General features: G+C 37.4%; 1 protein-coding gene across 3 annotated transcripts in view; it reads right to left on the reverse strand.

Annotated features, from left to right (window-relative positions):
* The window catches only part of DENND1B (DENN domain containing 1B), a 158,264-nt gene that overhangs the window by 74,687 nt on the left and 68,534 nt on the right, over positions 1–15,043 (reverse strand). For 2 of the 3 annotated variants that reach the window (XM_061465561.1, XM_061465562.1), the window contains exons 5-6: positions 10,767–10,886; positions 1,718–1,787 (exon numbers count right to left, since the gene is read on the reverse strand). In XM_061465561.1, coding sequence (XP_061321545.1) covers positions 1,718–1,787; positions 10,767–10,886 — 190 coding nt within the window. Of the gene's footprint in view, positions 1–1,717; positions 1,788–10,766; positions 10,887–11,058; positions 11,211–15,043 lie in introns of those variants that run through there. The other variant, XM_061465563.1, reaches the window with a different exon arrangement.

Here is a 15,043-nt window from a genome sequence, read left to right on the forward strand (position 1 = left end):
AAAAAAGACCATTTGCTACACATTAAACTACATATTGACAAAGATATGTATGTTTAATGAGAAAGACAACTGTAATTTACAGCGAAGTATTTAAATATTAAGCATAAAATTCAACCCGATTTTCTGTCTCAGAAAACGATTGTATCTGCAAGTCAATCTTTTACATATTTCCCCATATACTCCTTAAATGAATCTCATCATTTGCAACTGAAAATAGTGTTAACACATCTAGCTGATTTGTGCCTCTTGGACATCACCTTCCTAAAGCTGTTATCTACGATATTTATCTGTTCAAAGTTTTACTAAATATGCAGCTACATAGACATTGTACCCTTTAAAAATTATTTATCAGAGCACATGAAACAGTTAGTAAGGTTTACTAAAAAGTACATGCAGCTACCAGATTTAACTAGGATCCCCCATCTTAGTTTAGGATTTTCATTCAGTTTTGGGTTTTTGTCCATGGAGGTTCAATTCTTTTTGTTGTCAGAGTAAAAACAAAAACACCAGTGACAAGCCAGGACCAGTGTTTAAACATGTTGTCTGAGTTTGCAGGAAGCTTCCACCTCTCCCTGTACGAATGATAACACTACTGGATCTCTTACTAGTAAACAAGACTTTGGGTCTGGCTCTTGCTCATACAACAGTACCTGGGCCAGAAGGGCGCAATGTCCTCTAACAGGCTCCTCACAGATAACGGCACTGGGCAATGCAACAAAATACTTCCATACGCTGCTAAAAATTTCTGACCCATCAAAACAGTTTTCTCAGCATACAGGACAACAAACTTACAAGCCAGCAGTTTAATTTAGTTGCAATGCCAGAACCAGTGGTGAAGAAACAAAGGAGAAGACAATCCCTATCCCTTCTGTCAAATACAACCTTAATAACAATTTTTACTGTTACAGTGAAACCGGGACCAAAACCAAAGTCTCATTATACCATTTATAACACTTAAATATGTTCTACACTTTAAACACAGCTAACCCCAAACTTTCCTACTGCATTTTCTTTTTAAATAAAATACCATCCTTTTCTACAGTCCATTAACTACAATGTACAATAATTGCTTAATCTACAGTTCATGTATTCCTGAAATATCAACTTTTCCAGTCTGCAGCATATGGCTGACTATTGATGCTTTTTTTTTAATTACAACCTAGTACACTAATACAGTTAAAGTGGAAAAGTATAGCTTTAATGTTCTCAGTAAAGGCAGATGCCAGTATTTCCTTTCCTGCATAATCCTGGAATGCATTTAATTGCTCATGAATATGCAAACAAAACTATCATGATTCTTCACCAAATGCTGCCAAGTAATTTTGTCTTGCTAGTTGATGATTGCTGGAGATGACAGAATTACGAGAGGTAGTTGTTAGTTAATATGAAGGGTGAAACAGTACATCATATTGTAACTGATAATCAGATAGTTCCAAAGATCTACAGTTTACAATCAGTATGTCATACAGATCTCCAGTGATGTGACACTTTGCTCACACTGACACTTTGTACAGGTATATTCTCAGCAGCTTTTTACGATTAATGTGGGATTCGAGGGACAGTAGCAGCTGTGTGTCCAGATTCTTTGAATTTCAGTATGAGGAATGTAAAAACGTTTAACTTTCAAACAGCTTAGAACCACTTCACAGCACTTCAAATGGTGACTATTATTTCCAGATAATTACTTTACAGAAAGAAACACAGTATCTAAAATTACCTGTTCTTTAGCCAAGTAATCTGCCAGGGTATTTAGGAGCTTGTAGTATACCTCAAACCATGGCAGGTAACTAAAACAGGAGGGAAAAAAAGCAGTTTAGTAAAATATCAATGTATTTTTCCCAGTGCTTATAAAATACTACTACAGTTAATTGACTTGCACATTTTTATAATATTTATACACATAAATAAAACACATAAAGCTTTTCCTTACAATTCTAGTAATACATCACTGCTAGAAAGCAGCAAAGCTATCTTTCTTTATTCTGGACACCTACTTGAAGTTCCATTAGGCATAGATTAGCTCATAACGGTTTCAATTCTCATTATATTAAAGGCACAAAAAAAATAACTTTAAACATTACAAAATCACATTACCATTATTTTTGTTACAGTGTTCAGGAATGTTATTTGCAATTTTGAAATTCTATATCCTGTTGTACCTGGTGACATGCCAGAACTACTGCTTCCCTGGAAAATGAAAACCAATTTTACCTGGGCAGACCAGGTACCCCGTATTTGATGAGTAGTGCAATGCTATGCAATAGTAGAGATGTCACAAGATATGTAAGAATATTGGTCTCTCTATAAGGCCATTTCCACAGACAGACCAAAAATAAGAGAGCATTCATCCAATACTGTAAACACAGCGTGCATCAAGACATGAATACTTAGCAAGCTTTCAACACAAGCCTGCAGCCCATATGCGTGCAAGACTCTCAATGAGTTAAAAAGAAGACAAATGAGACAGAACTGAAGAGCATGAGAAAAGAAACTCAAACACAGTGGCATCAGTTCCATTTTTTGTCATCTATTTACAGAAGGTTCCTATAAAAGTGATATCATCAGTGACAACATGCTACAGAACTTTCTACAATTTCTATTTAAGCCTAACATGCATATAGTAAGTCAGGTAAGGTAAACAGTACCAGTATAAATTACTCCTTATTTACAAGTTATACACCTTCTCATATCTTTCAGAATTTCATCACAAAGAACACCACTGAAATGGTAATAGTATGGTTAATATTAGTTGTTTCTGTGGGGGCTGGGAAGGAGAAAAAGCCTGAAATGTTTTTACCACATTTCATATCCAGTGTAACAATACTACACACTTTCTTATTCAGTGCAGTGTAAATCCATGGACACACTTCCCATGCACCTCTTAAAAGCTTTCGTGTGTGCTGTGGACAGACCTTAAAATTTCAGATTTCTTTTTTTCAGGAAACATGCTATCTGCAACTGAAATAGCTAGTATGCAGAACCTAAGCACTTTTCCTGACAGGCAAAGGAAACCTCTTAGGGGAAACCCTGGCTGGTAGAGAAACCAAGCCTAATTTTGTGCAGTGAGTCCAGTGAAGAGTTACATTTTCTTTGTCACACTTCTCAGTACGCAGCTAGAAAGGCTTTAGAAAGAAATCACAGGTTTGTTCAGCTAAGAAAGAGAACCAACAGAAATCTGAATACCATCATAGTTATGCATTCTCCAGCAATCTTACTATGCTATCCTTATAAATGCTTAACTGATGGTTCTTAAAAAAAAAACAAAACAAAACCACCAAAGAACCATCATTAATTTACTCTTGCAAAGCCAAAGAGTCACAGAGGCAATGATTTCTTTTAGAGTCACTGCATTAATGTCTTTCTCACACTTTACCATACACTGTGCTGGCTATTCATCAAAATCACATCAATCTCTTAATGCTCACAGACATTTTTAAAGCTTGGTATTGTGGACAGTAGTTAAGGTGTGACATTATTGCATTTACTTTTCCATACATTCTTAGATAACCATAAAATTTACTTCACTGCACCTGTGAAAGGCCACTCACTGCTTCCAGGCATGAATGCTGCACGCCCCTGTAAGAGATCCATCATAACAGCACCTAAAATATCTAACCTTTGAGTTTCCTTCCATCTAGGACTCCTGTTCTATCACCTTCTAAAATAATGTTAGCCTGGTTATAAATGCTGCTGAAACGCTGCAGAGATGGGCAAACAAAACTGTTCACCACAGCACGCAGAGTTACCTGCAAATGCCAGAGCTACTGAATGCTTACCAGCCCAGAACTACAGCAGGGACTGGTGGAGTGTTCCAGCGATTCTATCCAAGTCAAAGGACCGGATAGGTATGTATTACAGTATTATAACACTGGACACACAAACGAGTTAAGATTACGTGCAAGCTTTCCAGCCTTTTGCTATCACCTCTGCCTAGTAGTGTACGACACCCCCAGCATTTTGCTGTAGAATATTCTAAAATCTTATCTGATCATTCATTTTTCATAAAGAACACTAATGAAAAGCATTCTATAAAAATAAATGCTCCTACTTCAATAAAATATTAATAATATTTCTTTCTTGTATCTATGATCTCAACACTCCTCTTAGCATGAAAAGAAAAACTGAATGCATTTTTTAAGTCTATGCATAAAAAGGTCAAATTCATTATTTGAAATTAATGACCCCTAGCAGAAAGCCAAGGGAGTGGGGTTTTTGCAGTACTGCAAGGCATGCTGACCAGAGTATTCATACATGAATTTATTTCCTTAGCAAAATCAAGTTTTTGATACGCTTCCACGTCTTCACGTAACAAAACCACAAAGAAAAACATTGTAAAACCAGACTACTTGAACAAAGTTTAAAAATGCCAGTTTCCTTTCTGACCTGGAAGACTGGAAAAGGAATTGCTTTAAGCCTTATAATCACAGACACAAGGTTAATAGAATTTCAACATGCCTCTTAAACCTGAAAAGAAGGGAAATCAAAACAAGCACTCCATTACATTATATGGCATGAAACCAAAGGCCACCAAGACCTGTCCTCTGTTTCTTTTCCCCATAATCTTCAGTTCTTCAAAAGCACAGTTTAAATGCAAAAGGTTTTGTTGATATTTTTAATATGACTGTTCTACTGCAACAAAGTATTACAAAAATCTAATGGAAAGCAAAAAGGTGCCCATTACATTTTTCTTTTATGTATCTAATTGCTATTAGTTCAGTACAATAGGGAATTGTTACATTTGTTGTCTTCATAAACAAAGAGTCCGTATGTATGCGTGCATATACGATGCATCTCTGCATTCAAAGTAAATATAAACACAGGTTGCTTGTTCATAATAAAGACAGCTATCTGACGGTACATTAGATTCTCAATTCAAAGAGGAGGTATAAGCTCTTTTTATTTTGTAGCATCCTCAAGGCTGTCAAGCAACATCTTTTTCCACTTATATCACAGGCTAATTTTGCAGGCACAGGTGTTAATTATTTTATTAGTTTCTTCAGACTACCCTAGTAAATAGATTTATTCATAAATGAACTTTTCCATGATACCAGCTTTACATCCTTATCCATACACTGTATTAGGTAAACACCGTATATAGAATCATATTATCACTGAGGTGTGAAAAAGACCTTTAAGATCATTAAGACCCAATTATTAACCTAGCATTGCCAAGCTCACCACTAAACCATGCCTCTAAGTGCCACATATCCATGTCTATTAAACATCTTCAGGGAATAGTGACTCCACCACGTCCCTGGGCAGCCTGTCCCAGTGCTTGACAACTCTTACAGTAATGAAATTTTTTCCTAATATCCAACCTAAACCTTCCCTGGTGCAGCATGAGGCCATTTCCTCTTCTATCATTTGGCACTTGGGAGGAGAGATCAACACTCACCTCACTACAACTTCTTTCAGGTACTTGTAGCGAGTGATAAGGTCTCCCCTGAGCCTCCTTTTCTCCAGGCTAAACACTACCAGTTTTCTCAACCACCCCTCATAAGACTTGTCCTCTAGACCCTTCACCACCTTTGTTGTACTTCTCTGGACTCACTCCACCACCTCCGTGTCTTTCTTGCAGTGAGGGGCCCAAAACTGAACACAGTGCAGCCTCACCAGTGCCAAGTACATGAGGAAAATCATTCTCCTAGTCCTGCTGGCCACACAATTTCTGATACCAGCCAGGATGCTGTTGGCCTTTCCCAGCACACTACCAGCTCATACTCAGCCAGCTGTTGACCAGCACCCCCAGGGCCTTTTCCATCGGGAACCTTTCCAGCCACTCTTCACCAGGCCCATAGCATTCCACGGGGTTGCTGCGACCAAAGCGTAGGACCCAGCAATGAGCCTTGCTGTCTTATATGGCACTTGTTTAACTAAAAACGAAAAGAATTTTCTAGGTCGTCCTTCCAGCAAATCTTTCAAATTTATTTCAACTTTGCTTAGCGTATTTTATGTACACATTAAGTGGTGCAGGTACCGAGAAGTCATCCAGCACACAAATCTCTTAGGCTGGGTCACACCTTTTTCCAAGTCAGTACAGAAATGTGCTGTCTGCAAAAAATACTCTTGGAGAAGCTGAATTTAACAGTTGAGACCTGTAATATATTACTCATAATTCAAAACTGTTACCCTAATATGTACCTTAAAAGCAGATAAAATCAAAATTAAAGTCCATTACTAGAGAGACCTTACCATTATCCTTGTATTCATAGTCATTTATGAGCAGTGCATTTTGTAAATAATTAGCTGTCTTACAAAAATATCAAAAGGTTATCAATGAAGCCCCTTCACAGCAGATAAAACAGGAAAAGCAAGGCTTTAATTTTCAGTTTTAATGTATTTAGAAGCCCAAACTTCAAATAAAAATAATTTAGGTTCCTAAACTATGAAACCATTATTGGTTTCTTATGTTTTTTTTAATTGCGCACATTGTCTTTGCATTCCTTATGTGGCAGTAAATAACTGTTTGAGAAACATACAAGACAAACATACAACCTCCAACAACATCCAGCAATTTCTCTAAAGTTGCCACAAAACATTTCTCCCATAATAAAGAGAAGCATCAAAAGATACACAATATTGTTTTAATAAATATGTATTTCTGGGTTAAGAATACAGTGGTCTTTGTTTAAAAGCACAGCCACTGCCTATCACAAAAGCAAGAGCCCAAGATATTTCATGGTTAATTAAAAACGTACTTAGCATTTTCTTTTAATCCAAATGAGCCACAAGGCAGGAGCTCAGACTTTTATTCAAAGTCATGCGTAACCCTTGTTGCCATAAGTAGACTTCCACCTCACTGGTGCTTCTACTATAGCTCTGATAAAACTTTTACATTCATAAGTCAAAGGTTAAATAAAGGAGAGGAAATGTTTTCTGTCAAACAGTCAGGTAACCACTAACAGTCCTGAACTACCAGCAGGAACCTAACTTCTAGTAATCAAATAAAACTAAGGAAACTGCCTTTCCGTAGCTAAATGTCTAATGTCTAGGGGCTACTTTTCTGTCTGGAAAATTGACACAAAACGTGTAAAATTGAAACATTCTGCTTCTAAGGGATTTGCCTAAAGGAAGAGTGAGAAACCTTCAAGCATGGTCTGAACCGAAGAACTACAAAGGCTTACCACATAAACCTGTCTTCCTTATTAGAGCATTTCATTTGGAAACGTAGGTGACAATTTTACAGGCATAAAATTAATGAAATCTAAGACTGAGCATTTTAATGATGCATATTGCGACTCTGGATACATAGGGTCAACTTCAGAGTCCTTCAACAGTGTCAAGATTTTTAACAACATAAATTTCAGTTAAATTATTTGCACTTTGTACTAAAAAAAAATGTTCAGGTAATTAAAAACCTATTTCATGTAAGCCCAGAAAGTATTATTCCTACTGAAACAGCAGAGATATTTAGAAATAATACCCAGAAGAATTAAATCTCCTATTATTCAAAAGCAAGCACTGAAGTTTCTACTGTGCCACTTCAAATCTCACTGGCAAAATTATAACTTAAAATATAAAAAGTAAAACTAGAAGAAAAGATCCAATATAGTGTACGAACACAACAAAGGTCTATTACAACATTCCTATTGTGGTACGCCTCATTCTTGCGGGCCTGCATTAGCTCAGCAGTTTGTGGAGAGGGAGGAGGTGACACAGCAGGATTCACACCAAGAGCTTCACAAAGCAACCGTGAAGTTTAAAGAAAAAAGAACAAAACAAAACTTGCAAAGGAATCACACAAAACTTCTGAAGAATAATCCAAGATTTATTTTCTCATCTTATTATGGTTTTGCTCTTACTGGCACTTTGAATTCGGCGGCTGCAGTCAAGCTCTGCATGATCATTCTAGACTGTACTGTATCACAGTTAAGTTCTCCAGACAAAAATGCCTGAGATAGCTACCTTGGGAGATTTTTATATCACTGTATAAACATACATTGAACTTGAACAAAACATTATGATCTGGCAGAAAGTTCTGTTTACAGAATTCATGTACATGTGTATAGAAAAAGTGGAAAAAAACTAACAACATAAAACTTACAAAAGAATTTTATATGTACATTTTCTGTTTGAAACTATCCAGTTCAAAGCAGGATCATGTGGCTGCAAATTCAGAGATGATTAATTAGTGTTTCAGATGAAGAATGAATTATAGAGGGAAGTCCCATAAACCACAAGACTAATCTTACAAGCAGCTTTAGTTTGTTGGTGTAAAACCTGAGGACAAGCAGCCTTTTCTTCAGGTTTTGGTTAAGAATCCCATTCAGCAGCTCAAATCTTATCTCTTTAGCAGCCTTGGCACATAGGTTAACACGTGCCCTGGCACCATCCAGAAAAGACGTTCACAAGAAATAAGTTGTGTCCTGTTCCCCAGTCAACAACCTATACAAATTTCTACAGTATTTCCTTCTCACCTTGGCCTGTTCCTGCTCTTCTTTTCAGAGATTCTTACTTATGACAATTTCAATTATGACAGAGATACTTATTTATGACAATTTCAATTAGTTAATTTTCTGTAATTGATTTTAAAAAAGACTACCGTCTTTGTTAAAGGCCCAGTCAGCAATCTTCATGTTTGAGGCGATACACACATATGTCCATATGTAGAAGTGTTATTTGATATGGTATTTATGCATGCCTGCATTTGTGTGTTTACATAAAAGTCTATAAGTATTGTATAATATATCTGTGACAAAAAACTAGTTTGAATTGCTCATACATGAGAATCATTCTGTGTACATACAGTGATACAAATTTATGCTATTTTCATACGTGGGAGAAAGTGAGTATGAAAATCCATACACTATAAAGACGACATTAATTTCTTAAGCTTTCTCTGATTTTGGTTAATTGTAAAAGGGAGAGCTAGATAAAATGCCAACAGAAATCTGCTAATGAGTCTTCTTTCACTTGGTCACTTCTAATGAATCTCGGATTCAATGCAGAAACCAGACTGGATACTAGAACATATCAGATGGAAATACCCAACAATTTGGAGAGAAACAGCCTACCGAGTTAGAAGCACAATGCTATGAAGCTGGTGCTCATATTCAGCTATGCATTGTAAATTTGACATTGTCACAATAAAAGAAATAAAGGCAACAGTTCAGCAAAAATTATAGCTTGCCACTTTTCATTTTCCTAGTTATTTCTACCGAGTAACAGATCACTGCCTAATCTTTAGCTTATGTATGTCTGTGGGGAAATGCTAAAAGAAATACTCAAGTTTACACCAGCTGAGAATTTGCATCCTTTGCTTTGCAGCACTATATGCAGTATTTAAATGTGCATACTTGACTATGAGTAACCGATTAAACATTTGTTATTATAGCATTAGAAGTCAGCCAGCCAATGTTATGCATACAAGTAAAAAATATTGTTTCTGGCTTGGTGGGGGAGTAAAAGGTTAACTCAGAGAAGAGAGCTAAAAGCATATACACACATTCTTACTCTGGGCCTTAACAAGATATATCAACAGAAGGTATCACAAAGAGGTTAAGTATTATAACACTGCAAAATCCTAGGAATTACTCTTTCTGAAGTATTAAAGAATTATTTTCAAGTCAATTTCCAGATTAAAATATTTTCCTTTTGCTCTTTTTAATTTTTTGCTACATTTATAGCAAATGCTTACTTTTACATTACTTGCCAAAAAACATCCAGTGCACTGGTCCTCAACATTAGTTTGGAATCTTTAAAAGCTCACAAACATCTTTATGTGATATTTCCAGTAATTTTGAGCACTACCCTACAAGTTTCTATATTGTTTGGGTTTCTTTTCCCCCACTGTGTGTTCTTTTACTGATATCAAAACATCAGCTTTTTTACAAGTTGATGTTGGGTTTGTCTCCCTAACTCATGTGATCTATCCTAATGACACCTTACATGACTGCCTGACTTCCATGGTGTCCAAATACCTGATAATCTGCTTTTCTTCAAAACTTTCTATACTACTTTCTAAATTTCTTGAAGTTGCCCCTCTGCTGGCAAAGTGTTTGACTCTTTGGCAGCACACAGTTCTTCTTTCACTTTGTGTTTGGGGATTCTCGCTATAAAGGCAATTAGACTGCAGCCGTCTTGTTTGCATGTGCTGCTGAGCTGGATGTTCCCATCTCCTCCAGGAGGTTACTAGGCTCTTAACTGAAGTTGCAAATTTGCCTTTAAATTAATTCAATTAGAAGATGTTTATCTCAGCTAAACAATTTTTTTTTCATTACCAAAACTAGTATCTTATGGGAGAAGAAAGAAAACACAGATGGAGAAACAAGTTATTTGTTTTGCTGAAGTCAATTTCTCCAACATCAGTATCTCTTCTGCAACAAAGTGGTATGCTTTTAAACTGAGAGTTATCTGGCTCTAGCATTTCCTATATTAGATATAGTCTGGCCAAAGAATACTGAAGAGACACCTAAAAATCATATTTCCAAGGACAGGAATACAGAATAGTGCACTCTATTTTTAAATTGACTGGATACTTTACAAAGATCTCATTAGAAGGTAAAAGTATCCACATAACACTCCAAACCTCTGAGAGCTGCAGTATATTGTTCTCTGCTTTTAAGCAGAGATTTCACATTATTCAATAGAATATTTAGCCTCACACAAGAATTACCATCACATGGTCCTTGGGACCACTTTTCATGTGAAATCAACGGTAACACTCTTATAGAAAAATGATACCTGATAGAGAAGTGAAACACATTAGCAGAGAATTCTTTTTTTTTTTTTTTGTACTTGACATAATTTTTCTTACAATGACTTACCTTAGAATACAGAGGCAGACCTTGCCTCCTGACGTCAAACGACAAAATCCAAACCGCTGTTTACTTTCAATGTCAGTGAGCACAAAGGTAAAATGCTGTCCTACTTGGTTTTGGGACACCCTGAAAAATTAGATAGAGAGCATTAAGCCACCATCATCACACAAAACATGAGCATTTAAGTCACTGGTTTCAAGCATTTTCATACTCCAGCATCTCTATCCTTCTTTCCCCATCCAGGCTGGCCCTTGCATCCCACTCCTTCCCCTTGGCACAAAAGAGGCCAGGTCCTTACTTTATCCATGCGTCTGGCTGCCACTCCAGCCCCATGCTCCAGCTGACATGCCCCACAGCATCTGGCCCCTAGTCTGAATAGATGGGGCATTTCATAAGATCTTTTCTTAAGTAAGGCCTAAGCAGAGCTCATACAAGCCTGCCACTGCTTGTTGGCTTTGTGCACACCTCAACAGTAGAAATTGCTAACCAAAACAAAGGTTTACAGTTCTACAAATAATGTCACAATACAGGCCTGGCTTAAGACAGACATCAAAAAACCTGCTTGCTTTTGTTTGTGGGCTGTTTTTTTTTCCCCTACGGAATAGCTTCATAGCTTAAACTGGCAGCCTTCCCCACACGCCTTTTTTGCAGTACCTGCTGCCCAACAAAGAACTTAAGTTCATTTTTTAACGCAAACTTCTTTGGCTCTGGAAATGTAAAAGCCAGAAAATAATCAAGAACTAACAGCATGAGAGCTAAAATAATAAGTAGTATCTTCAAGACTGTAACAAAGCATGTACCCACTTAAGACAGAGGAAGTTTACACAGAACTCCCATGCCTACATTTCAATTCCTCTTAACCCCAAGCTCTGCTCAGCCAGCATCTCCTCAGCAATGTAGGCTAATGCATTTTGTTCTCATTTTTTGCCTCCCCTCCAGTGTCACCTCTGACTCTTTGTACTCATCTCCAGCTCCCAGTCCCAGCCTCCATTCCTGACCCCTCACTTTCTGCTTGACACTATGAAGCTTTTCCCAATTTCTCTTTAGGAAGAAATGACATCTTCACTGCCATGATGCATTTCTTATCTCCCTTATGATCTCAAGCCAGGTACTCTTCTTGTGTAATCTGTCAGCTCCAGTCAGGGCATCCCGCTGGGATGGATCCGCTTTTCAATAGGGCCAAACTTTCGTGATCTTCACAGAAGTTGCAAAATGCAGTCAATGCAAGCATTTTAGAACAGCAACACACTGTATCTGAAATTTACCCACAGAAATACATATTGCACTTATCCAAAATCTCCCAAAGAAAATCAGATTTAGGTAGATGTGGCATTTTCAGCCTGGACAGGTAATGCGTGGCATAGAATGAATCACAGAATGGTTTGTGTTGGAAGCGACCTTTAAAGATTTAATTAAAACCAAATGAAAACAACAGTTATGATGGTGCACATATGTAGATTTGAAAACCTGTCTGTAATTGTATTGTCCACTGTTCTTTTCCTATTCTTTCATGATCTTCTATAGCAGAATACCTAAGCACCTGCTAGTAAGGCTACGATTAACATGCGACATATGTGGCTGTCTTGGCTATCAAGCTGAAAATTAATTCTCAGAGAAGCTGAGAACCACCACGGATCTCACAGTCTTCTAATCTAAGAGCACAAAATACTCTTTTAATTTATACCCTGCCCTATGGGTTGGGATTTCCTGTTGTGAGCTGTTTGGTTTGTTTGGGGGGGGGTCTTGGTTGTTGGTTTTCTTTTTAATCTCCAACAAAATAAAACATAAAAATTTCCTCCTAGGAAAGTGCCAGATGATCAAAGGGCTAGAGAAGTTACATGGGACACATGCACATCATACTGCTTAACATGTGCATGACAAAAATGATTCATTAAAGTGATATCACTTGTAGAGTCTTCCATTCATTTCAGTTTGGTCTGGTCCATTGTGAACATACAGTGACTAGGCTGAAAAAAAGAAAAGCCTATGCTGAGCACATATGACATTACAAGCTACATTAAGTTCAATATAATCACTGGAAACCCACTATAATTAATTGTCTTTTCTTAGCTAGGTAATTAAACTCAGATCATTAAAACAAGAATTTTCCCCACTTGTCTTCAATAGACTGGAACAACCTAGTGTGCTCTTCAAACACAGTAAAAGCTCAATGGCTTTTATTCAGTCCTTCGTTTTTCAGGTTCTGCGTAGCTAGCAGGCTGCCTGTACATCATGCCTGATACAACAGAGAGCCATCAATAACAGTACGTTATTATTCCCCTGCCAATGCTGCAGTTTTCTATTTCACATCTTTCTTTGCATTTTCCTCTTTATTCCTGAGAGCAGATCACCACTGGCACCTGAAGTATGGTTTCAGTATCTCAGTGCACACTGGAGCTGGGGGCTTACACAGTAATTCCACAGTAGCTGGTCAGGCTCAGTCAGTAGAACTGGTAATGCACCATGAAGAGACTCGGGCTGCCTCCTGCTGCCACTCCTCTCTGCTCCGCTGCATCCCACCATCATGCCTGAGGCTTTCTGCAGCCAAAACTGTTTTTTTCTTACACCACAAAACACCTGGCATGGTTAAGGCTGGGGTCTTCACATACCACCTTAACCCAAAGAGATCACTGATAATTCACAAAAAGCAGTTGTTAATAGATGTCCATATCTGCTGAAAAACAACTCCTTAGCCCAAAAAACCACATCAGTAAGGATATCTTGCTTTAATTTATTTGTTTCCTTCCTTCCCAAAGCATGAAGATGACATGGAAAAATAACTGGTACTGCAATTCAAGCATACATAAACATGTCACTACACAAAAATTTAAAATTATATTTAAATTCTGATATTCTCTATCAGAAATAGCCCAGCCCAATTCTGAGTTCAGCAGAATGCAATTCCAATGCCATCTCACCACCTCCAGCTCAACATTCTCCCTTTGCTTCTTCAAAGGAGACAACTCTATGTTTCAACAGCCAGCATAAAAGTGTCCCAGCTTGAAAACTGCTTCCCACACAGTTTAGAAGGGGATGCAAGCAGCATGTACCAGATTTTAGAAATAAGAAAAGCTCCAACACTACAACTGAATCTCTACAAAGAACCCAAAAGTTAGTATTTGGTCCCATTTGTTTCAAAGGAACACCTAACAAGCCAGCAACCATCCATCCAGACCACAGATCAGATGTAAAATACTGAGTTAATTCTGGGTTTCTAATTTGAGAACACCACTTAAGGTCTTGGGGCAGCAAGGACGCCTGGTTTTTTACTCCTCTTCAGCAGAATTTAAACTGACTATATGTAAGCCTTACAGAAAAAATGATGACTGGGGATTTCTCTGTATCAACAGATAACCATGATGGATAAACCACACACATAAAATATAAAAGAAGTGCTAGCACCACAGCTTTAACATATACTGCATATACCATCATGTGTACAAACACTGCCTGTGTGACTTGGGGCTAATGTCTCTCTTTGTTTCACTGTAGCACATTCAGGTTGTTCAGAAGTCTCACTTTCAGAGGCAGGTAGCGGCTCCTGGCACTGCTACTGAACCACAACAACGATGCCTCTCAAGTCTTTTTAATGTGAAAATCAACAAAGGTAAAACACAATTACTGTGTAGCAGAATTTCCTACACAAAATGTTATCTAGACTTGCTATCAGAGTGCAGGATTAACTGGCTGAGCTTCATAAACTGTCTGCAAAACGCTTGTCTAGTCAGCTGTTTGGAGAAAGCACCATCTACTCACTTGTGCATGCAAAAGTCATTCCCAGCCGTCACTGACCTTCTCACTCATTCCTCTGCCTTGCTTTTGACTTACTTTCAACTCTTGCCCTGCATTCTTTTAATCTCAGTTTAACAATAATAAATCACTAATAGCAAAGAATGTGTGTAAATGCTTATTAACCCTGCAGACTACAATGGGCTCTTTCAAGGTTATTACAGTTCACTATAGGAATAAAAGTAGTTTTAAAATATTTTTAGGTACATATCTACACAATGCAGTAAAGGCCCTTTGGCACCCTTGCAGTAGTTAGAGTCATTTTAAAGAGTTTTGTTTATACTACAGTCATCGCTCAGGCCTCTTTTTAAGTCTGCCTTGAAAGAGCTGATTAAGGCAGGAATAAAATCTCTTCAAATGAAAACCAGCAAATCTAATAATTAAATTTATGCCTTTTTCTCAGCAAGAATTGCTCTTCTTTCAAATTAATCTGTTTAGGTCAGAAATGATGCTTGAAAGTTTTAATTATTCTTTTTTTTTTCAAATTTAGGAAT

Source organism: Pezoporus flaviventris, unplaced genomic scaffold (genome assembly GCF_033815535.1).
Source record: "Pezoporus flaviventris isolate CSIRO_AGI_PZ_B2104156 unplaced genomic scaffold, CSIRO_AGI_Pfla_v1 ptg000040l, whole genome shotgun sequence".
In the NCBI taxonomy this organism is placed as follows: Eukaryota; Metazoa; Chordata; class Aves; order Psittaciformes; family Psittacidae; genus Pezoporus; species Pezoporus flaviventris.